Consider the following 26,558-nt stretch of genomic DNA (forward strand, 5'->3'; position numbering starts at 1 on the left):
TTGGTATAAAGTGAGGTGCGTAGAGTGTTGGTATAAAGTGAGGTGCGTATAATGTTGGTATAAAGTGAGGTGCGTAGACTGTTGGTATAAAGTGAGGTGCGTAGACTGTTGGTATGAAGTGAGGTGCGTAGCCTGTTGGTATAAAGTGAGGTGCATAGACTGTTGGTATAATGTGAGGTGCGTAGACTGTTGGTAAAAAGTGAGGTGCATAGACTGTTGGTACATAGTGAGGTGCGTACTTGATGGCGTTACACTCTTAGTATAAAGTAAAGTGCGTACTTGATGACGTAGCGTTACACTGTTGGTATAAAGTGAGGTGCGTAGACTGTTGGTATAAAGTGAGGTGCGTAGACTGTTGGTATGAAGTGAGGTGCGTAGACTGTTGGTATAAAGTGAGGTGCATAGACTGTTGGTATAAAGTGAGGTGTGTAGACTGTTGGTATAAAGTGAGGTGCATAGACTGTTGGTATGAAGTGAGGTGCGTAGACTGTTGGTATAAAGTGAGGTGCGTAGACTGTTGGTATAAATTGAGGTGCGTAGACTGTTGGTATAAAGTGAGGTGCGTATAATGTTGGTATAAAGTGAGGTGCGTAGACTGTTGGTATAAAGTGAGGTGCGTAGACTGTTGGTATGAAGTGAGGTGCATAGCCTGTTGGTATAAAGTGAGGTGCATAGACTGTTGGTATAATGTGAGGTGCGTAGACTGTTGGTATAAAGTGAGGTGCATAGACTGTTGGTATGAAGTGGTGTGGATAGACTGTTGGTATAAAGTGAGGTGCGTAGCTTGTTGGTATAAATTGAGGTGCGTAGACTGTTGGTATGAAATGAGGTGCATAGACTGTTGGTATAAAGTGAGGTGCGTAGACTGTTGGTAGTAAGAAGAGGAATGAGGAGTTAGGTTGAGAAGATGTGTGAAGTGAAAAGTCTTCCTTGTCGTGCAGATGGAGGCCTGCAAGATGGAGGCGGAGAAGATTGATTCTCTGATTAACTATTCAAGTCCCACGCTCATCTCCCACGTTCCTCTCTCTGCTCTCCTCGCCTCCGAGACCAGAACGTCCTCGGTCCACTCGGGCAGCAGCCGGGTGTCTCCTCTCAGCGTGGCCCTGTGGGCCCTCCTGGTCGCAGGACTCTGTGGCCCCCGGAATCTGTAAATACCCACAATGCACCTTTCATTCTACACCTCCTTTCCTCTGCCTTCGTGTCCGTCGGCGCCTCGGAAAGAAAGCGTCTTTGACAATCGACTCACTCGCGTGCCAAACAATCAAGATGGTGAAAAAGCTTTGTATCGACAGTATTATTATTGTAGTAGTATTAGTAGTAGTATTTGTGTAGGTGTTACTTCATGTTACATCCCAGCAACAAGCTCTTCAACTCATGCTTGTACTTGTTAGTCTTTATCTCAGGCGTCATGTACTTGTATACACTTTAAATACTACACACAGCCCACTTGGGCTTTGAGTACACACTTTCTTGTACACTTATACAGTAAAAAAAAACAAGTATTTGTTCTGTGCTGATTTAGTACTTTTACCCTTACAAAGATATAGCATACTTAGTTTTACTTCCACAAACAAGGTTATAAATGAAGTACTATCAGATTAATTGAAATAAATATTCGCTTGCGATACAAAAAGTACTTGTGTAGGAAGTATTGTTGGCAAGCACAGAGCTCAGATGTTTCTTGTAGTACTTGTTGAGGCTGTTGTAGTGTATTGTAATTTGTAGTAGTTAATTGTGGTTTTGTAGTATCTGTAGTTGTGCATTGGAGTTTGTTGAGGTTGTAGTAGTCCTTGCCGTGTTTTGTAGTGGTGTATTGTAATTGTCGACTACAACCGCCGGAAACTACAAAACACTACTACAAGTTGTGGTAGTGTTTTGTAGTTTCTTGCAGTTGTAGTCGACAAATACAATACGTTACTACAACTACAATACACTAGTACAACAAGAAAGAAACTACAAAACACTACTACTATTTGTAGTAGTGTTTTGCAGTTGTAGTTGGGGTAGTGTTTTGTAGTTGTAGACTACAACTACAAGAAACTACAATACACTACTACAAGTTGTAGTAGTGTTTTGTAGTTACTTGTAGTTGTTGTCTACAAATACAATATGTTACTAAAACTACAATACACTACTACAAGCTGTAGTAGTGTTTCTTAGTGTCTTTCTTGTTGCAGTAGTGTATTGTACTTTCTTGTCGTTGTTGTCTACAAATACAATATGTTACTAAAACTACAATACACTACTACAAACTGTAGTAGTGTTTCTTAGTGTCTTTCTTGTTGCAGTAGTGTATTGTACTTTCTTGTCGTTGTATTCTACAAATACAATACGTTACTACAATACACTACTGCAAGTTGTAGTAGTGTTTTGTAGTTTCTTGTAGTTGTAGTAGTGTATTGTACTTTTTTTGCAAATACAATACACAACTACTACTACATGAAATTTCAACTTTTGTAGTTGTAGAAACGTAGTGTATTTGTAAACTACAACGCCAAGAAACTACAATACACTACTGCAAGTTTTAGTAGTTTCTTATAGTTGTTGTCTACCGATACAATACATTACTACAACAAGTCGTATTTTGTCGTTTTTGTAGTTGTTGTATTGTAATTGTAGTAGTGTTTTGTAGTTTTAGACTACAACTACAAGAAACTAAAATAAACTACTACAAGTTGTAGTAGTGTTTTGTAGTTACTTGTAGTTGTTGTCTACAAATACAATATGTTACTAAAACTACAATACACTACTACAAGCTGTAGTAGTGTTTTTTAGTGTCTTTCTTGTTGTACTAGTGTATTGTACTTTCTTGTCGTTGTAGTCTACAAATACAATACGTTACTCCAACTACAATACACTACTATAAGTTGTAGTAGTGTTTTGAAGTTTCTTGTAGTTGTAGTAGGTATTGTACTTGTTTTACATATACAATACACAACTACTACTACATGAAATTTCAATACACTGCTACTATTTGTAGTAGTGTTTTGTAGTTGTAGTAACGTAGTGTATTTGTATACTAAAACTACAAGAAACTACAATACAGTACTGCAAGTTTTAGCAGTTTCTTGTAGTTGTTGTCTACAACTACAATACATTACTACAACCAGTCGTAGTATTTTGTCGTTTTTGTAGTTGTATTGTAGTTGTAGTAGTGTTTAGTGTTTTTCTTACTGTTGTAGTAGTGTATTGAAGTTTGTTGTAGTTGTAGTCTACAACTACAATACACTACTACAACTATAATAAACTAGGAAACATTACTACAAGTTGTAGTAGTGCATTGTAGTTGTACTAATGTATTTTAGTTCTAGACTACAACTACAAGAACTTGTAAAACACTACTACTAGTTGTAGTGGTGTACTATAAGTTGTAATAGTGTATTGTAGTTGTAGACTATAACTACGACAACGTACAAAACACTACTACAAGTTGTAATAGTGTATTGTAGTTGTAGACTACAAGTACAAGAAACTACAAAACACTACTACAAGTTGTAGTAATGTCCTCTCATTCTGGGGCTGATTGTTGAGATTAGGAGTAGTTTCTTAAAGGGACAGTACGTCTGTGGGGTCACAATACTCTCTCTGTTAAAATGAATCTAGCGTAAAAAAAACACTGAGTGTTCATATCTTTGTAAGGGTAAACTACATACATAGTACATTATTTGTACATACGTAGTACTTACATACATGTGTCCGTACTTTTTTGTACTTTTTATGACCAAAGACAATCTGAGAGGGAATTATGTGGATGTAAACATCTGGAAGGTTTTACACAATCATGTACAGAAGATAGAAACAATATGATGTGTTGTATTTATTATGCCATTTATATAATTATTTTTGTTATTTTTTTTCTATTTTAGGCTTCTTCTTTTTTTGACCCGCAAACTTTGAGAACTAAAAATAGAGAAACTTTGCTTAGATAGTTTAGGAGCTATTGGTCATTCATGTTTTTTAATGTTTTATTTTATTGTAAGCAGATGCATCATAATTATTATAATGTTTCTTTATTATTTGATACTTGTGAACATTTTGTAGAACATCATTTATTAGGAAGATATACAAAAGTTGACACAAATATTTTATTATATATATATATATGTATATATATATATATATATATATATATATATATATATATATATATATATATATACATATATATATATATATGTATATATATATATATATATATATGTATATATGTATATATATATACATATATATATACATGTGTGTGTGTCTGTGTATATACATATATGTATATGTATGTATATATGTGTATATATATATTTTATATATTTATATATATATATATATATATGTATATATATATATATATATATATATATATATATATATATATATATATATATATATATATATATACACATCATTTGTCAATATACAAAATGCCAAAAACAAAGTACAAATAAAAACAATGAGCAAATCTGTGGAGAAAATGTAGATACCGGTAAATGAAATCATAATAGTGTAGGGTAGATACTATGACCTCATAAGGAAACGGAGCAACAGGGCAATCCCGGAATACACCGGAAAAACTACAAGAAAAGAGTAGTAATCAAAAAATCTTCATGTAACAAAGGGTGAAAAACCAAATTAAACATGAAAAAAATACAATCAAGATTTAGCATATTAGCTAGTAGCAAGCAAACAAGGACGTAGCAGCACAGAATAGGAAACTCGGTTAATTTCTGTCTTTATTACGAAAGGGGGTTTTTTTACACTGAATTTTTTTTTAAAGTCAAATTATGCTTACAGTTTCATTGAATAAAAATGTGTGTTTAAAAATCCAGTGTAAAACAATTCAGTGTAAAAAAAATGTGTTAAAAAATTCAGTGTAAAAAAAAACATTTAAAAAACAATCAGTGCAGAAATATTAGTCGCTTCAAAACTTAGTTATTTACTACTGGAAGTGAGTCTTGAATTTTGAAGCGACTAACATTTTTCTGCACTGAATTTTCTTAATCTGAGTTATTAAACACACAAATTTTGCTCACAAATTATATTTTCAAAGAAATTAATTGTCAGCATGATTGGATGTAAACAAAAACAAAAATCAGTTCACCTAACGGAAAAAAATTCAGTGACATAAATTTAGTGTCCAAAAAAAGCTTTGGTAACGAAGACGGAAATGAAGCTCCGTACTTGGGTCAACAAAGGAAACCATGGAACACAAGGATTTGTGCCCGCCTGTCTCGTAGCTCCGCCCACAGTCACGTGACAAAGCTGCCTGCAAACTGAGCATTGGGCAGGAAACGGCAAACAGAAAACAGGAAGTGGCTAACCATAAAAATAAAAATCTTCTATTTCTATAGAAACTTTTCAAGATTGTTGAAATTTAAGTCGCATTTTTCAGGTTTTTACGTGCGAACAAAAAATGGACTCGACCATGTCGACTTATTTTATTGAAGAACCTCTGAAAGTACTAAACTCCTGTTTACATCCCGGTGTGGATTTGAGTACAACGGTCGCGTCCGTCACTTTCTTCTTCCGATTGCTAACTGCTTGCTACTGAATCAGCAGCGCCTCTGCTGGTGGCAGTGGAGCGGTGCAGTCCTTAAATAGGCCATAAAATCATCGCTTGATCAATACGAGAAGTCAACAACAAGATTAAAACATCGGAGTCTGAGAAATGTCATATTTAGTGTGAGGCCAGTACAAATCTAATAATAATATAAATAATTAATGAAACATTGTATTCAGAATGAGGCCAGTAGCTATTTAAAGTAAGAAAAGGAATTTGACTTGTTGGTAGAAACAATAAAGTTCTGAAATTAAAGGACAATCAGCGTCTATTTTAGGCAATATCTTTTATATTTAAGAAGAATCTCTATGTTTGAAAAGTGTCTGACAAATGACTTGTTTTTGTCAACTTGTTGTTTTTCAATATGTGTTATTTTTGTGCATAAAGAGAGCAGTGAAGTTATTTGAAGCCAGAATGTTTACCATTTATTTTGTGTCTTTTTCTATCGCCATGGCAACTGCACACTCCTTAGCAGTATTGTTGTGTATTACTACACGAAAAAAACCTCCAAGTATTATTGTATGTACCTATTTGTATTATTGGTCTGACTGAATGTTACCTGCTTGTTTATACAGAGGTGTTTATGTGACAAAAGTATTAAACTGGTTCATAAAATACTTCAAGTTTGTATTCATTGACCACCAGCACTTCTTTATTATGGAGGGTGAAATGGGACAAAATAATTATTTAAATGTGTCATTAACTAATTACAATTTCAAAGTGTGATTAATTTATTCACTGTAAAATTATATTGCATTATTTTATTTATTTTTCAACATTCAATCAATTATTGAATTAACAATGCCAATGCAAATATGTCATGCATTAATTATGCATTTAATTATTTAATGAACATTGGTATATTTTATGTTAAACCCACCCAATAATTAAATAGTTAAATACTTTAATTCAATAATTGATTAAATATATAGACAATTCAATAGTTAAATAAATAATGTAATTTCAAGTTAAACTAATTTTTGACACATTTATTTGTTTGATTTTAATTTTGATTCATTAATTACACATTTAAGTAGTTATTGAAATATGTCCCATTTGACTTGCCGTACTTAATTTAATTATTGTGTCTTGCATTTTGTTCTGCTTTTCAGTGTGAAACAAATGACTTAAGAAAATATATATGCTGAATTATTTTACAAGTATTTGTAACAATTAAAACAATTTATTGGTCACTGCTGCTATGGTGTTTGACATTTCAAAGTACAGTAACGATTACTATTTTATATATTCATTTGGTTTTGCGTATTCAAATAAGTTAATTGCCCCTGACACTATCTATAAGAACATATATATTTATATAAACTTACGTGCAAAAACTGTTTTTATTCATCAATACAGGCCCTATTGGTTTGCGCATGCGCCAAAACGTCAACAGTTTTCAAAATAACGGTAATCATAGATATGAATAAGGAAGATGGGACACGCCCATTTGAGGAAAAAATATATATAATAATAATTTGGGGGGAAAATCATAATGTGTGTATGATAATATTGTATATGATTTGACGTTGACAAAAAAGTGAAATGTATGAGAATCAATGAGAACTGAGCAGGTTAGGGTTTATGTTCAAGACACATGCATTTCCTTTAATGGGTATTTGGCCCCCACCAAGATGGCCGCCAAATAGGCACGTCGCTCGCATTGGGGCTTCCGGGCTATGGCTACATTTACTCAAATATTTCCATGCATTTTGCTATTTTTTTAAACAATCGACGCTTTGAACGTCAACAGTTTTCAAAATAACGGCATTTTATCATAGATATGAATTAGGAAGATGGGACACGCCCATTTGAGCAAAAATAATATTTTTTTGGAAAAAAATATGAATGTGTGTATGATATTATTGTATATGATTTAACGTTGACAATAAAGTGAAATGTATGAGAATCAATGAGAACCGAACTCGTTAGGGTTTATGTTCAAGACACATGCATTTCCTTTAATGGGCACTTGGCCCCCACCAAGATGGCCGCCAAGTAGGCACGTTGCACGCATTGGGGCTCTCGGGCTAAGGCTACATTTACTCTAATATTTCCATGTACTTTACTATTTTTTTAAACAATTGACGCTTTAAACGTCAACCGTTTTCAAAATAACGGCATTTCATCATAGATATGAATTAGGGAGATGGGACACACCCATTTAAACAAAAAAATAAAATAATTTATTTGGGGAAAAAATCATAATGTGTGAATGATAATATTGTATATGATTTAACTTTGACAAAAAAGGGAAATGTATGAGAATCAATGAGAACTGAGCAGGTTAAGGTTTATGTTCAAGACACATACATTTCCTTTAATGAGCACTTGGCCCCCACCAAGATGGCCGCCAAGTAGGCACGTCGCTCGCATTGGGGCTCTCGGGCTAAGGCTACATTTACTCTAATATTTCCTTGCATTTTACTATTTTTTTAAACAATCGACGCTTTGAACGTCAACGGTTTTCAAAATAACGACATTTCATCATAGATATGAATTAGGAAGATGGGACACGCCCATTTGAGTAAAAATAATATATTTTTTGGGGGGGGGGGGATCTGAATGTGTGTATGATAATATTGTATATGATTTGACGTTGACAAAAAAGTGAAATGTATGAGAATCAATGAGAACTGAGCAGGTCTGGGTTTATGTTCAAGACACATGCATTTCCTTTAATGGGCACTTGGCCCCCACCAAGATGGCCGCCGTGTAGGCACGTCTCTCGCATTGGTGCCCTCGGGCTATGGCTAGGACTAATCTATAATTTTGTCAAATTATGAGGGACAAGCTGTAAAAAATATATTATTTATACACTTTTTTATTTACTGTTAATATCTGGTTATTTTATGTTTCAACATGGTCTAATATTCTTCTATGCATTTTAATATTTTTTTTAAAACAATCGACGCTTTGAAAATGATCACGTCAAATCCCGCTAAGAGCGACTAGAGGGCAGCAACACGCTTAAAATGCGTCCCGTCAGCCGGGGAACCTGAGGGAGAAGAAGAAAGGAAATCCCGTCGGGACGAGATGACGTTCGCTGGGACGAGATCTTTCTCGGAAGCGCCTCGAGAGGAAGTGATCTTGTCTTTTGTTGCGATGTGATCCTTTTTAGGAAGTGATCTTGTGTGATGATGGGATCTTGGCGTCTTTAATGTCGTGATGAAGACGGCAACAAAGCGGGGTAGAAAATGGACGCGTAGATAATTCATTACAGTTTACACCAAGAACGTAAAGGAGCGCCGACCTTCCTTTTGCTATTTTTAGCTGCCAAGATGAACAATCCACTCACACCTCTCATCATCTGCATCTTCGTACAGGTCAGTCATCAATATCATATATTTATATATATATTTATAATATTAGTAGCAATAATAATATTATGTGTTATATTCTATTTGTTATTATCTGTTCCCTATTCTATTGAACAAGGAATAGGCCAGGGGTCGGCAACCCGCGGCTCTTTAGCGCCGCCCTAGTGGCTCTCTGGAGCTTTTTCAAAAATGGAAAAAGATGAGGGGGAAAATATATATTTTTTGTTTTGATACGGTTTCTGTAGGAGGACAAACATTACACAAACCTCCCTAATTGTTATAAAGCACACTGTTTGTATTAAACATGCTTCACTGATTCGAGTATTTGGTGAGCGCCGTTTTGTCCTACTAATTTTGGCGGTCCTTGAACTCACCATAGTTTGTTTACATGCATAACTTTCTCCGACTTTCTAGGACGTGTTTAATGCCACTTCTTTTTCCGTCTCATTTTGTCCACCAAACTTTTAAGGTTGTGCATGAATGCACAAAGGTGAGTTTTGTTGATGTTATTGACTTGTGTGGAGTGCTAATCAGACATATTTGGTCACTGCATGTCCATCCATCCATCCATTTTCTACCGCTTATTCCCTTCGGGGTCACGGGGGACGCTGGAGCAGAGGTGGGTAGAGTAGCCAGAAATTGTACTCAAGTAAGAGTACTGTTACTTTAGAGATGTATTACTCAAGTAAAAGTAAGGAGTAGTCACCCAAATATTTACTTGAGTAAAAGTAAAAAGTATGTTGTGAAAAAACTACTCAAGTACTGAGTAACTGATGAGTAACATACACACTCATATCATATATATATATATATATATATATATATATATACATACATACATACATACATACATACATACATACATATACATTGATATATACAGTATATAATTTATAAGTATTTATTTTGCTGTTTTTGTTTACATGTTAAAGGTGTTTTAATGAATATACATGCATGTTTAACATATAGATTCCTTTCTTTAATGAAGACTAGAATATAAGTTGGTGTATTACCTGATTGTGATGACTTACATTGATTGTAATCAGACAGTCGTGATGATAACGTCCACGTTTTCAAATGCAGGAGAAGAAAAGTTCCTCCTTTCTGTCTAATACCACATGAAAGTGGTGGGTTTTTGGCATCCTATTTGTCCAGCTTCCATATTTGTTTTTATACACTTTACAAGAAATATATTGGTGTCAAACTCCGTAGCTTGCTAGCTTGTTTACGCTGGCTTTCGGAGACTCTTGTTTTGAAAGCGCAAGCGCGATGGCGCGGCACTTTTATTGTGAAGACAGGAACGTCCTCATGTGCGGTCAGTCTTGACGGTACGGTTGAAATAAAACAAGTATCTTTTTTCCTTCACACTTTTGATTGATTGATTTGAACTTTTATTATTAGATTGCACAGTACAGTACATATTCCGTACAATTGACCACTAAATGGTAACACCCCAATAAGTTTTTCAACTTGTTTAAGTCAGGTCATGTGACCACCTGGCTCTGTTTGATTGGTCCAACGTCACCAGTGACTGCATCTGATTGGTGGAACGAACTGAAACGTCACCAGTAAGGCAGGCACTTTGAAGGTCTGTCTGACAGACCAAAACAAACAAAGCGTGCATTAACAGATCGATAAAAATTAGTAGCGAGTAGCGAGCTGAATGTAGATATAAGTAGCGGAGTAAAAGTAGCGTTCCTTCTCTATAAATATACTTAAGTAAAAGTAAAAGTATGTTGCATTAAAACTACTCTTAGAGGTACAATTTATCCCAAAAGTTACTCAAGTAGATGTAACGGAGTAAATGTAGCGCGTTACTACCCACCTCTGCGCTGGAGCCTATCTCAGCTACAATCGGGCGGAAGGCGGGGTACACCCTGGACAAGTCGCCACCTCATCGCAGGCATGTCTGCAAGCTAATCGATGCTAACATGCTATTTAGGCTACCTATATGTACATATTAAAGGATGTCCGATAATGGATTTTTGCCGATATTCCGATATTGTCCAACTCTTTAATTACCGATACCGATATATACAGTCGTGGAATTAACACATTATTATGCCTGATTTGGACAACCAGGTATGGTGAAGATAAGGTCCTTTTTAAAAAAATTAATAAAATAAAATAAAATAAATACATTTAAAATATTGTCTTGAATAAAAAAGAAAGTAAAACAATATAAAAACAGTTACATAGAAACTAGTAATTAATGAAAATGAGTAATATTAACTGTTAAAGGTTAGTACTATTAGTGGACCAGCAGCACGCACAATCATGTGTGCTTACGGACTGTATCCCTTGTAGACTGTATTGATATATATTGATATATAATGTAGGAACCAGAATATTAATAACAGAAAGAAAAAACCCTAGGAGGTTTTTTGGGTTGGGGCTCTAATTGTAAGTGTATATTATGTTTTTTATGTTGATTTAATAAAAACAAAATAAAAAAAACAAACGATAAAAAAAACGATACCGATAATTTTCGATATTACATTTTAAAGCATTTAAATCTAAAAGCATCTGTAATTATTGAGTCTGTTTGGCTAAATTGGAGCGCTAGCCTTCGCAGCTAGTGGGTCCATGACGAGGACTTCTGTTTTGTTTAATCAGCCGTTTTACTGCTGTGTTACAGACATCTCTATACATATTGCATCATTATGCCTCATTTGTAGCTATATTTGAGGTAATTTAGTTTCCTTTAAGTCCTCTTAATTCAGTTTATATCTCATGACACACTATCTGTAATATGGCTTTTAATTTTTTGCGGCTCCAGACAGATTTGTTTTTGTATTTTTGGTCCAATATTGCTCCTTCAACATTTTGGGTTGCCGACCCCTGGAATAGGCTTTATGCCATCCGTTTTTATTTAAAGAGACAGTAACCCATTTTGCACACCAAATTATGTTCAAAATGAACACATTTCATCGTAATTGTCAGTTTTACAACACAAACAAGTGTACGATTATTAAGTACTATATTTATTTATTTATATAATTAAACTTAGAAAAACTTTATTAATCCACAAGGGAAATTGTTCCACACAGTAGCTCAGTTACAAAGGATGGAAAGGATAAAGCACGTATTAAGTAGACAAAAACGTACCATAGTAGCATTATAAAATATAACATATATGTATTATTTACATATTATATATATACAGTATATAATATATACTGATATATTATATTTTTATAAAATATATATACAATATATAACAAATCCCAATTACCATGTACAATATAACAGTATATGTAACAGCTGCAGCAAAAAAAAAAAAAAATGGCAGCATATATACTATATTTATTGACATTAAATCAGCAAATTTGTTTGAGGTGATTTGTTACAAATAAAAACAGTTTGACAGAAGCTTGCTATGAAATTGCTTTTTTACATCTCGGGATGGGCATTGTTCACATTTGAACCGGTACCAAATTTTTGGTACTTGTGTGTTAATAAATGTTAATTATTTGATAATAATGTTTTGTTTTTAATCGAAGATTTAAAAATGAATTGATTATGATAACGGTGCTGGCCAGTTTTGTTTTCTTATACCATTTGAGTCTCATTTGCAATTTGGATTTGCAGTTGCACTTCCTGGACATTAGATGGCAGTACTGTGTTGTCCAACTCGGAAGTAGCTGAATGTGTTATGTTGTGCTCCTACAAAGTGTTTGTACTGTAATTATTGTGCTTATTACACACCAGCTGTTTGATTAAAACATTCCTCTTAGTTGTAGTTTTTCATGACCAAATTTGGAGGTGTTGAAAATCGCCATGTAAAATCGCTAATGCTAATAGTAGCCTGTCTAGGGCAAATCCAATGTAAATTAGTATTTTGGAAGAGTGGAACCTTATTTCACGTTTGAGCGTTTTTTTCTACCAATGCTGTTGAAAATTCCGACATTACTTAGATGGAGGTTGGCTCTCAGTGCTGCTGGAGTGATTGCTTACGTTAGCCGGTGTTTAGTCTGCAACCGGACGCGTGCAACAAAGGTCTCAAAATATGGCACCGTTCGATTTTACGTGGCTCAGTGCCCGACCAAATTTGGTACCCATCCCTAAATGTATGTCCTTTAAACCACTGTATACTACAGTACTACATTACCACAGTACTACAGTGCTACAGTTGCTTTTTAGAATGTTCATCAGTAAGGTGTAGCGTTTGAAAGGGTGTGCATTTAGGATAAAACACATCCTTTTATATTTATACCTTTCTATGATATATTTTTTAAATTTACACTTTTGTCGTTTACAGGCAGCAGAGGCTAAAAAGTACTGCTGGTATTTTGAAGGTGGATATCCAATATACTTCATGTAAGTACCACCAGAAGGTACTCGTGTGTGTGCGTGTGCGTGTGCGTGTGCGTGTGCGAGTGTGTGTGAGTGTGAGTGTGTGTGTGTGTGTGTGTTCTGGCAATGCTTACTTAATGGCGACCTCTGACGGTATGGGGACAAAAAAACAGGTCCCCTAAAGGGAAACCTTTTTAAATGGTAGTCAGATCTATTCTGAAGATGCCTAAGTGATTTTTAAGCTTTGGCCCATAAAACATGTTTACTGGTTTGTTCGAGTGTGAGACATTTGCACAGCAGCCCCCTCATCGGGCTGTAGCTGGTACTGCACTCGCTGCTCTGCTCACACTTCTTCCGTGTATAGTTAATCCGTGTATAGTATTGTTAATTTGATGATGATGATGATGATATTTTCATACAGCATGATTATAAAACATTATTACCTTAAAGCAGGGGTCTCAGACACGGCCCGCGAGACGTTATTTTGCGGCCCGCACCTCAATATGAAAATTTAATGTTAGTGTGGCCTGCGAGTTTTATATGAATGGCGCCTGACAGCGTCATACTTGCCAACCCTCCCGATTTTTCCAGGAGACTCCTGAATTACAGGGCAACCATTCTCACGAATGTCTGCCGATTTTCACCCAAACAACAATATTAAGGGCGTGCCGTGATGGCACTGCCTTTTAGCGCCCTCTACAACCTGTACAAACAGCGTGCCAGCACAGTCACATGTTGTATTTGGCTTCTGTAGATACACGTAAGTGACTGCAAGACATACTTGATCAACAGCCATACAGGTCACACTGAGGGTGGCCATATAAACGACTTTATCACTGTTGCAAATATGCGCCACACTGTGAACCCACACCAAACAAGAATGACAAACACATTTCGGGAGAACATCCGCACCATAACACAACATAAACACAACAGAACAAATACCCAGAATCCCATGCAGCACTAACTCTTCCGGGCTACAATATACACACCTGCTACCACCAAACCCTGCCCTCCCCACACATTAACCCCCCCTAGTTGGAGTTGCAGACAACTTCATTACTGCTAAATAGCAGTTTTCAGTAATGTCACAGAAGACGCAGGATTTGATTTAACATTTAAGTGGTGAAACTTCCTATAAGTCCTGAGTTCAATCCCGGGCTCTGGATCTTTCTGTGTGGAGTTTGCATGTTCTCCCCGTGACTGCGTGGGTTCCCTCCGGGTACTCCGGCTTCCTCCCACCGCCAAAAACATGCACCTGGGGATAGGTTGATTGGCAACACTAACTGGTCCCTAGTGTGTGAATGTGAGTGTGAATGTTGTCTGTCTATCTGTGTTGGCCCTGCGATGAGGTGGCGACATGTCCAGGGTGTACCCCGCCTTCCGCCTGAATGCAGCTGAGATAGGCTCCAACACCCCCCCGTGACCCCAAAAGGGACAAGCGGTAGAAAATGGATGGATGGATGGAACTTCCTATAAGAGGACAGCTGTAGTGCTGTATTCTGAGGATCATGACATATTTAATTTGAACTTTTTATTTTTTATTTTTTAAATGATCCTCAGTAATCACGTACAAATGTGTGTGAATTATGCAAAATTATTGAAATTTGGCCCCCATGAATCATATTATCTCTTTTTCCCCAGGGTCCCCAGTAAGAATGATCAGCACATTACTTCATCAATCCAGAGATTTAAAGACGTGTATGAGCTAACTGGGCAGTGGTAATTTTACCACATTTTTTTATGCCTCCACAACCTGTAGAAAGGGTGGTCCCCAAAAGTGATGATCAAAAACTTGGTCCCCATTCCAAATGATAACCAGTATATGTGTGTGTGTTTGTGTGTGTGCGTGTGTGCGTGCGTGCGTACGCAAAAGATGCATATATTACAGTCATTTATGACGCTATAAACGGACTAACGTTAACATATTTGCAACTAAAACATCCACAACATGTTTACTTTAATTGGAAGTAGAATTCTTGTTGAAGTATTTATACAGTATGTAAATGCATAATAAATTATTTGTGCAGTATTTGTGTATAATAAATGAAGTATTTATAAAGTATTTATATTTATAATAAATGAAGTATTTATACAGTATTTATATGTATAATAAATGAAATATTTATACAGTATTTATATGTATAATAAATGAAGTATTTATACAGTATTTATATGTATAATAAATGAATTATTTAAACAGTATTTATATGTATAATAAATTAAGTATTTATAAAGTATTTATATGTATAATAAATGAATTCTTTAAACAGTATGTATATGTATAATGAATGAAGTATTTATATAGTATGTACATGTATAATGAATGAAGTATTTATATGTATAATGAATGAGTAATTGATGTGTACTTTGTCAGATGTCGGTCTTACGAAGACTGCTGTGGGATGCGGTGCTGTGTGAGAGCGTTGTCCATCCAGAGACTGTGGTACTTGTGGTGAGTACTACTGCAGTACAGCACACAACTTAGCAAATATTGCAAATTTGAGCAAATATTGCTTATCGTTGCAAATAATGCTGGACAAGGCAAACTTTGGTGATCATAGCGAATATTGCTGACCTTTGCAAATATTGCTGATCATAGAAAATAATGCTGACCTTAGCAAATCATGCTGATCATAGCGATGCTGATTTTAGCAAATTAGGATGATTTTTCGCAAACAATGCTGATTTTAGCAAATTATGTTGATTTTAGCAGTGATAATCTTACAGATTATGCTGATTTTAGCGAACAATGCAAATCTCAGCAAATCATGCTGATTTTAGCAAATTATGCTGATCATAGCGATACTGATTTTAGCAAATAATGCTGATCCTAGCATATTATCCTGATTTTAGCTAACAATGCTAATATTAGCAAAATATGCTGCGTTTAGCAAATTATGCTGGTCATAATGATGCTGATTTTTGCAAATAAGGTTGATTTTAGCAAACAATGCTGATTTTAGCAAATTATGGTAATTTTAGCAAATGATGCTAATTTTAGCAAATTATAATGATTTTAGCAAATTATGCTGATCATAGCAAAATATGATGATCATAGTGATGCTGATCTTAGCAAATTATGCTGATCATAGCAATGCTGATTTTAGCAAATTATGCTGATCATAGCGATACTGATTTTGGCAAATAATGCTGATCCCAGCATATTATCCTGATTTTAGCTAATAATGCTAATATTAGCAAAATATGCTGAGTTTAGCAAATTATGCTGATCATAATGATGCTGATTTTTGCAAATAAGGTTGATTTTAGCAAACAATGCTGATTTTAGCAAATTATGGTAATTTAGGCAAATTATGCTAATTTTAGCAAATTATGATTTTAGCAAATTATGCTGATCATAGCAAAATATGATGATCATAGCGATGCTGATCTTAGCAAATTATGCTGATCATAGCAATGCTGATTTTAGCAAATTATGCTGATGATAGCGATACTGATTTTAGCAAATAATGCTGATCTCAGCAAATGCTGTTGATTTTAGCAAACAAATTATACTGATTTTAGCACATTATGCTGAGTTTAGCAAATTATGCTGATCATCGTGATGCTAATTTTAGCAAATATGGTTGAGTTTAGAAAACAATACTGATCTTAGCAAATAAGATTGATTTTAGCAAACAATGCTGATTTTAGCTAATTATGGTGATTTTAGCAAACAATGCTAATTTTAGCAAATCATGCTGATTTTTGCAAATTATGGTGATCATAGCGATACTGATTTTAACAAATAATGCTGATCTCAGCAAATTCTGTTGATTTTAGCAAACAATGCCAATCTTAGCAAATTATGCTGATTTTAGCACATTGTGCTGAGTTTAGCAAATTATGCTGATCATCGTCATGCTAATCTTAGCAAATAAGGTTGAGTTTAGAAAACAATACTGATCTTAGCAAATAAGATTGATTTTAGCAAACAATGCTGATTTTAGCAAATAATGGTGATTTTAGCAAGCGATGTTAATCTTAGCAAATCATTTTTTTTTTGCAAATTATGCTGATCATAGCGATACTGATTTTAGCAAATAATGCTGATCTCAGCAAATTCTGTAGATTTTAGCTAACAATGCTAATCTTTGCAAATTATGCTGATTTTAGCACATGCTGAGTTTAGCAAATTATGCTGATCATCATGATGCTAATTTGAGAAAATATGGTTGAGTTTAGAAAACAATACTGATCTTAGTAAATAAGATTGATCTTAGCAAACAATGCTGATTTTAGCAAATTATGGTGATTTTAGCAAACAATGCTAATTTTAGCAAATCATGCTGATTTTTTGCAAATTATGCTGATCATAGCGATACTGAATTTAGCAAATGCTGATCTCAGCAAATGATGCTGATTTTGGCAAACAATGATCATCTTTACAAATTATGCTGAGTTCAGCAAATTATGCTGATCATAGCGATGCTGATCTTAGTAAATTATGCTGATCATAGCGATACTGATTTTAACAAATAATGCTGATCTCAGAAAATTATGCTGATTTTAGCAAACAATGCTAATATTAGCAAAATATGCTGAGTTTAGCAAATTATACTGATCATAATGATGCTGATTTTTGCAAATAAGGTTGATTTTAGCAAACAATGCTGATTTTAGCAAAGTATGGTGATTTTAGCAAATGATGCTAATTTTAGCAAATTATGATTATTTTAGCAAATGATGCTGAGTTTAGTAAATTATGCTGATCATAGCAAAATATGATAATCATAGCGATGTTGATTTTAGCAAATTATGCTGATCATAGCAATGCTGATTTTAGCAAATTATGCTGATCATAGCGATACTGATTTTAGCAAATAATGCTGATCTCAGCAAATTCTGTTGATTTTAGCAAACAAATTATACTGATTTTAGCACATTATGCTGAGTTTAGCAAATTATGCTGATCACCGTGATGCTAATTTTAGCAAATATGGTTGAGTTTAGAAAACAATACTGATCTTAGCAAATAAGATTGATTTTAGCAAACAATGCTGATTTTAGCAAATTATGGTGATTTTAGCAAAATATGCTGAGTTTAGCAAATTATGGTGATTTTAGCAAACAATGCTAATTTTAGCAAATCATGCTGATTTTTGCAAATTATGCTGATCATAGCGATGCTGATTTTAGCAAATATTGCTGATCTCAGAAAATGATGCTGATTTTAGCGAACAATGTTAATCTTAGCAAATCACGCAGATTTTTGCAAATTATACTGATCATAGCGATACTGATTTTAGCAAATAATGCTGATCTCAGCAAATTCTGTTGATTTGAGCAAACAATGCTAATCTTTACAAATGATGCTGAGTACAGCAAATTATGCTGATCATAGCGATACTGATTTTAGCAAATAATGCTGATCTCAGCAAATTACGCTGATTTTAGCAAACAATGCCAATCTTGGCAAAATATGCTGAGTTTAGCAAATTATGCCGATCATAGTGATGCTGATTTTCGCAAATAAGGTTGATCTTAGCAAAGAATGCTGAGTTTAGCAAATTATGATGATTTTAGCAAACAATGCTAATTTTCGCAAAATATGCTGAGTTTTGCAAATTACCGGTATGCTGATCATAGTGATGCTGATTTTCGCAAATAAGATTAATCTTAGCAAAGAATGCTGATTTTAGCAAATAAGATTAATCTTAGCAAAGAATGCTGATTTTAGCAAATTATGCTGATTTTAGCAAACGATGCTAATCTTAGCAAATTATCCTGATTTTAGCGAACAATGTTAATTTTAGCAAATCATGCTGATTTTTGCAAATTATACTGATCATAGCGATACTGATTTTAGCAAATAATGCTGATCTCAGCAAATTCTGTTGATTTTAGCAAACAATGCTAATCTTTACAAATGATGCTGAGTACAGCAAATTATGCTGATCATAGCGATACTGATTTTAGCAAATAATGCTGATCTCAGCAAATTACGCTGATTTTAGCAAACAATGCCAATCTTGGCAAAATATGCTGAGTTTAGCAAATTATGCCGATCATAGTGATGCTGATTTTCGCAAATAAGGTTGATCTTAGCAAAGAATGCTGAGTTTAGCAAATTATGATGATTTTAGCAAACAATGCTAATTTTCACAAAATATGCTGAGTTTTGCAAATTACCGGTATGCTGATCATAGTGATGCTGATTTTCGCAAATAAGATTAATCTTAGCAAAGAATGCTGATTTTAGCAAATAAGATTAATCTTGGCAAAGAATGCTGATTTTAGCAAATTATGCTGATTTTAGCAAACGATGCTAATCTTAGCAAATTATCCTGATTTTAGCGAACAATGTTAATCTTAGCAAATCATGCTGATTTTTGCAAATTATACTGATCATAGCGATACTGATTTTAGCAAATAATGCTGATCTCAGCAAATTCTGTTGATTTTAGCAAACAATGCTAATCTTTACAAATGATGCTGAGTACAGCAAATTATGCTGATCATAGCGATACTGATTTTAGCAAATAATGCTGATCTCAGCAAATTACGCTGATTTTAGCAAACAATGCCAATCTTGGCAAAATATGCTGAGTTTAGCAAATTATGCCGATCATAGTGATGCTGATTTTCGCAAATAAGGTTGATCTTAGCAAAGAATGCTGATTTTAGCAAATTATGCTGATTTTAGCAAGCAATGCTTATCTTAGCGAGTTGTGCTGATCACAGTGATGCTGATTTTACCAAATAATCAGGGCACGCACACACACACACACACACACACACATTGTCAACAAGTTGTGTCTCCTCCAGTGTTGTCAAGTGGGGTTCTTGTGTTTGTCAGGGTGGTGTTGATGATGGCAGTGTTGTTGTGCTGCGGCGTGGGTTTCTTCGTCCGTAGAAGAATGTACTCCTCCTCACTGACCGACGATCCCGTCTTCAACGTTTCTTTCACCAGACACCCTGCCAGCTCGCCAGGTAAAGGACCACACAAAAGACCAAAAGTATGGTATCACGTCAAAGAAGCGGATTAAAAACCAGATATCCTGTGTGTAGTTTCCCAGCAGCCAGGACACATGCAGGGCTTCGGCGTGAACGGGGTGGCGGGTGCCGACCCCTCGCTCACCACGACACACCCCGCTTACCTGCAGCAGACTGGCTCCGCCCACATGATGATGGCCTCCTACCCGCCACCGCCCTCGTACTGCAACCACCCGCCGCCGTCCTACGAACAAATCTTCCACAACGCTGACAAGAAGTAACGTCTGCGATGAAAGCCTCAAAAAACGTTTGTTGTCCTCCAGAAAAGAGGAACAATCGACAAAGCAAACAACCAATTTTTTTTGTTCTGTTCCGACCAAAGATGAGTTTCTATTGACCCAATCACTTCACTGTCATCGTCAATCATCTTAAAAGTACACGATGTATAAATCATGTGGAAGTACACAATGTATCACATCATTGTGGAATAAAAAGTACAACATAATTTGGCTCTTTTGAAAAAATTGCAGGGCGAGAATAACTTGAGTGTACAACTTTCGGTACGATAATAATAATAATAATAATAATAATACATTTTATTTATAAGGCACCTTTCTGGGCACTCAAGGACACCGTACAAAATCAAAACAATAGAATCAAATTGGATAAAAAAAACAACAACAAAGATAGAGAAGAAAAGATGTTACAATGAATAAGCAGTCAGGAATAGGTGTGATTTGAAGAGGGATATTGAATCTAAGTTACGAAGGTCTGGTGGTAAAGATAGACAATTACCATGCAAATACTTGCTAAAACAAATACTGTGCAGTCTTTAGCTCGCAGGAATCTTGGCTAGCAATAGTGTTAAGGTAGTTAGCATGCTAACCATACTTTCAGCGCCTCTCCCGAAAACCTCCCGGGACAAATTTTCTCCCGAAAATCTCCCGAAATTCAGGCACAGCTGGAGGCCACGCCCCCTCCAGCTTCATGCGGACCTGAGTCCGCTTTCCCACAATATAAACAGCGTGCCTGCCCAATCATGTTCTAACTGTAGAATGATGGAGGGCGAGTTCTTGGTTTCTTATGTGGGTTAATTGTCAGGCAGTTTCATTAACGTCCTCCCAGCGCAGTAACAACACACAACAACAGCAGTCACGTTTTTGTCTACCGTAAAGCAGTTCGTCTGCCGTAAACAGCAATGTTGTGACACTCTTAAACAGAACAATACTGCCATCTATAACTACAATAACATTTAGGGTTTTTAGAGAGTGCAGTGCACAACTGTGCACACAACAAGGAGACGAAGCAGAAGAACGAGGAAGATACAGCCATGGCGACGCCGACGAAGAGTAAGATGAAGAAATACGCTTTGTTGCACCTTTCCTGCTTCTTGCTCCCAGACCGCAGTCGTAGAGCGCAGGGGAGACACTTCTCCAGAGCCGATGTATGCTCGGGGCAACAGCCTTCACTTTACCCGGCAGTGGGTCTCCACAGCGGACGACTTTAGGGTGAATGATGAGTCCGGCGATTAGTTGCAAATCTTGCTTTATTGATTGCTTGCACACAGCCAATCCAACACAAAACAAACTAGTCCCCGCCCGCACTCACGCTACCGCTCCCTCTCTTCTCTCGCACACACACTCACTGACGTCACTCACCTCACATGCTGTCACCTTTTAAAGGGCCACACACGCACATACGCTACTCTCATAACAGCTTGTAAGTTCCAAGCCACAGCTGCGATTGGACCTGGATAGCCTCCGGGAAGAAGTAGTGGACTACCAAGTGCTTGGCACTGAAGATCTTCCTCAGGAAGCAAAGATTGACTGGTTTTGGGCCATGCTAGGTAGAGATGGAAGATTCCAGACTCTTTTGTGCATGCCACACAGCAATGCATCATCAGAGAGGGTGTTCAGCATGGTTAGAAAAATAGTAACGGAGAATAGAACAAGGATGGACAATTCAACCCTTAACTCAACAATGAGTAGATGAGTGTTTGTATATGTGTAAATAAATGAACACTGAAATTCAAGTATTTATTTTATTTGTGTATATATATACATATAATAAAATATATAAATATATATATATATATATATATATATATATATATATATATATATATATATATATATATATATATATATATATATATATACATACAGGGGCGCCGCTAGGGATTTTGGGCCCCATGAAAAGAATCTTTACAGGGCCCCCAACAGTGTCATTATTTTTTCTGTATTATAATTTCATCATCATTAGGGGCCTCTCTGGGCCCCCCTCCATCATGGGCCCCTAGAATCCATCTCCTTTACGCCCCCTTTTCGGCGCCCCTGTATGTATATATATATATATATATATATATATATATATATATATATATATATATGTATATATATATATATATATATATATATAGCTAGAATTCACTGAAAGTCAAGTATTTATATATATATATATATATATATATATATATATATATATATAAATACTTGACTCACTGAGTCAAGTATTTCATATATATATATTTCTATATATATATATATATATATATATATAAATACTTGACTTTCAGTGAATTCTAGCTATATATATATATATATATATATATATATATATATATATATATATATATATATATATATATATATATATATATATATGAAATGACTCAGTGAATTCTAGCTGTAAATATACCTTAACCACGCCCCTAACCACGCCCCCGCCCCATCCCCGACCACGCCTCCCCACTCCCCACCTCCCGAAATCGGAGGTCTCAAAGTTGGTAAGTATGATGCTAACATAACCGTGCTAACGTTTTTTAGCCAATTTTGCCAGTGTATACCTCAGAGTCATATCATTTGGCACACGACACATGCTGACTGTTAGCATGTAAGAATGCTAACGTCGGCGTGCTAACTTTTTTCATCCGTGCGCGTCAGTTACATTTGCTGTTAGCAAGCCATGCTAATATTAGCATGCTAACAGCATGTGTCAGGCGCCAAGGCGAAGCTTGAAAGCGTGTGGTTAAATTTGTTGACTCGGTCTTCACGGTGAAATACATACACTAAGACGAGCGGATAAGATGAAGGCAGAATCGACAAACTATTCATACAGTACGTTAATAAACTACTACAAATAAAATAATTATTCAAATATTTACTGTACATGATATTACCGTATTTTTCGGACTATAAGTCGCAATTTTTTTCATAGTTTGGCCGACTTATACTCAGGAGCGACTTATGTGTGAAATTATTAACACATTACCGTAAAATATCAAATAATATTATTTATCTCATTCACGTAAGAGACTAGACGTATAAGATTTCATGGGATTTAGCGATTAGGAGTGACAGATTGTTTGGTAAACGTATAGCATGTTCTATATGTTATAGTTATTTGAATGACTCTTACCATAATATGTTACGTTAACATACCAGGCACGTTCTCAGTTGGTTATTTATGCCTCATATAACGTACACTTATTCAGCCTGTTGTTCACTATTCTTTATTTATTTTAAATTGCCTTTCAAATGTCTATTCTTGGTGTTGGCTTTTATCAAATACATTTCCCTAAGAAATGCGACTTATACTCCAGTGCGACTTATATATGTTTTTCTCCTTCTCTATTATGCATTTTCGGCCGGTGCGCCTTATACTCCGGAGCGACTTATACTCCGAAAAATACGGTAATTATTGGGGAATTATCTGCCTACAGTTTGCATTATTTATGTTTAGTTAAGAAAAATAATCAAAGCTATTTCCACAAATTTGTGTCTTATGCACCTGGGGATAGGTTGATTGGCAACACTAAATTGGCCTTAGTGTGTGGATGTGAGTGTGAATGTTGTCTGTCTATCTGTGTTGGCCCTGCGATGAGGTGGCGACTTGTCCAGGGTGTACCCCGCCTTCCGCCCGATTGCAGCTGAGATAGGCTCCAGCGCCCCCCGCGACCCCAAAGGGAATAAGCGGTAGAAAATGGATGGATGGATGGATATTACGAAGGCTTTTTTTTTTTATCCTACAATGAATTATGCTCACAATTTCATTACATTTTCATTTGATTTACTTTTCGAAGCAACAAAATATTTCTACAGTGAATTTTAAAAACCGTGTGTTTAATAGTTGAGTTTGTTAAAATAAGTTGCTTAAAAATTCAGTGTAAAAAAAAAAAATTTGCACAGTAATATCTGTTGCTTCAAAACTCAAGACTTACTTCCGGTAAATTAAATACGACTAGAAAATTCCCGCGGAAATTTTGATGGGGCTGCTATCTGTGCCGGAAGCCGCCGTACTTATTAGATGGCGCCGAGTGTCTGAATCCGGGACATAAAAATACTAACAATAGCATGCAGAGTATAAATGAAATCATCATAAACATAAGGATAAAGGAAGTGACATTTGTACTGTGACAAGATGATAGTATTCCTACATTATACATGAAGTATAATTGTATTTAAGTGGTAACAGATCTCATACAGCAGTGATTCTCAAATGGGGGTACTTGAAGGTATGCCAAGGGGTACGTGAGATTTTTTTTTAAATATTCTAAAAATAGCAACAATTCAAAAATCCTTTATAAATATATTTATTGAATAATACTTCAACAAAATATGAATGTAAGTTCATAAACTGAACATCAAATCAAATAGGCTATTCCATTCATTACAATGCAACAATGCAATATTCAGTGTTTACAGCTAGATTTTTTTGTGGACATGTTCCATAAATATTGATGTTAAAGATTTCTTTTTTTGTGAAGAAAGGTTTAGAATTAAGTTCATGAATCCAGATGGATCTCTATTACAATCCCCAAAGAGGGCACTTTAAGTTGATGATTACTTCTATGTGTTGAAATCTGTATTTATAATTGAATCGCTTGTTTATTTTTCAACAAGTTTTTAGTTATTTTTATATCTTTATTTCCAAATAGTTCAAGAAAGACCACTACAAATGAGCAATATTTTTGCACTGTTATACAATGTAATAAATCAGAAACTGATGACATAGTGCTGTATTTTACTTCTTTATCTCTTTTTTTCAACCAAAAATGCTTTGCTCTGGGGGTATTTGAATTAAAAAAAAAAAATTCACAGGGGGTACATCACTGAAAAAAGGTTGAGAACCACTGTCATACAGCAACATTTTCTCATCATGTTTTAATTTTAATAAAAAGGTCTGACCCACTCATATTTTTTCTTAGTGAATATATATAAATGTGAATTCATCAGATAATCATAAATGCCATCGCCTGGCCAAAAAGCAAACAATTACATTTCAATCACATACACGTAAAAACAAATAAACAATACACATTAGAGATGTCCGATATTATCGGCCGATAAATGCGTTAAAATGTAATATCAAAAATTATCGGTATCGTTTTTTTTATTATCGGTATCGTTTTTTTCTTTTTTAATTAAATCGACATAAAAAACACAAGATACACTTACAATTAGTGCACCAACCCAAAAAAACTCCCATTTACACTCATTCACACAAAAGGGTTGTTTCTTTCTGTTATTAATATTCTGGTTCCTACATTATATATCAATATATATCAATAAAGTCTGCAAGGGATACAGTCCGTAAGCACACATGATTGTGTGTGCTGCTGGTCCACTAATAGTACTAACCTTTAACAGTTAATTTTACTCATTTTCATTAATTACTAGTTTCTATGTAACTGTTTTTTATATTGTTTTACTTTCTTTTTTATTCAAGAATTTTTTTAAAATTTATTTATCTTATTTTATTTTATAAACATTTTTTAAAAGTACCTTATCTTCAGCATACCTGGTTGTCCAAATTAGGCATAATAATGTGTTAATTCCACGACTGTATATATCGGTTGATATCGGTATCGGTTGATATCGGTATCGGTAATTAAAGAGTTGGATAATATCGGAATATTGGATATCGGCAAAAAGCCATTATCGGACATCCCTAATACACATGCATAAAACATAAGTGTACAATGCACAAGTGTATACAACGAATGTAACATATAAAATAAATATGAAAGAAAAAGAATGAAGTGACATCATAATCACCATGTAGGTCATTAAATGAGGCTTTAATGAGCATTCTTTGGCTGTCGGGTTGATCGCTTTTATGTTACACATGCAGATATCACCCCATTTCATAACAACAAATGCAATTTTTAGTTTGTGATATTCTTTCATTGTTGCTGCCGTTTCCATCACTTCTTAGAATTCTGGGATATTTTCATTTTCAGTTATTAAAAGGTAGAAAGGATAATTATATGCTCGCAATTACAGGACAAAAAGTACAGCAAGCATGCAGATGCATAGAAAACCAACAATACTTGTACTGTATTTCTTGTTCAGACATTACGGTATATAGGCTGTTATGTATTTCAACTTGTCTTAAGTGTGCATGTCTGATTTGGTCCAAAGGATACACTTTATAAATGCTGCCAGCAACCT

General features: G+C 35.1%; 2 protein-coding genes across 2 annotated transcripts in view; both read left to right on the top strand.

The window, feature by feature from the left end:
• reck (reversion-inducing-cysteine-rich protein with kazal motifs) overlaps window positions 1-2,923 on the top strand; it is a 65,698-nt gene extending 62,775 nt beyond the window's left edge. Inside the window, exon 21 of the mRNA XM_061965093.2 lies at window positions 942-2,923. Coding sequence (XP_061821077.1) covers window positions 942-1,151 — 210 coding nt within the window. The 3' untranslated portion in view covers window positions 1,152-2,923. The remainder of the gene's footprint in view (window positions 1-941) is intronic.
• Window positions 2,924-8,566: 5,643 nt separating this feature from the next.
• On the top strand, window positions 8,567-20,611 carry vopp1b (VOPP1 WW domain binding protein b). The gene is made up of 5 exons (XM_061965092.1): window positions 8,567-8,877; window positions 13,133-13,191; window positions 15,545-15,622; window positions 19,970-20,103; window positions 20,182-20,611. The coding sequence occupies exons 1-5, from the start codon at window positions 8,833-8,835 to the stop codon at window positions 20,385-20,387; spliced, it is 522 nt and encodes a 173-aa protein (XP_061821076.1). The 5' UTR covers window positions 8,567-8,832; the 3' UTR covers window positions 20,388-20,611.
• The last annotated feature ends 5,947 nt before the right edge of the window (window positions 20,612-26,558 follow it).

Source organism: Nerophis lumbriciformis, linkage group LG07 (assembly GCF_033978685.3).
Source record: "Nerophis lumbriciformis linkage group LG07, RoL_Nlum_v2.1, whole genome shotgun sequence".
Lineage (NCBI taxonomy): Eukaryota > Metazoa > Chordata > Actinopteri > Syngnathiformes > Syngnathidae > Nerophis > Nerophis lumbriciformis.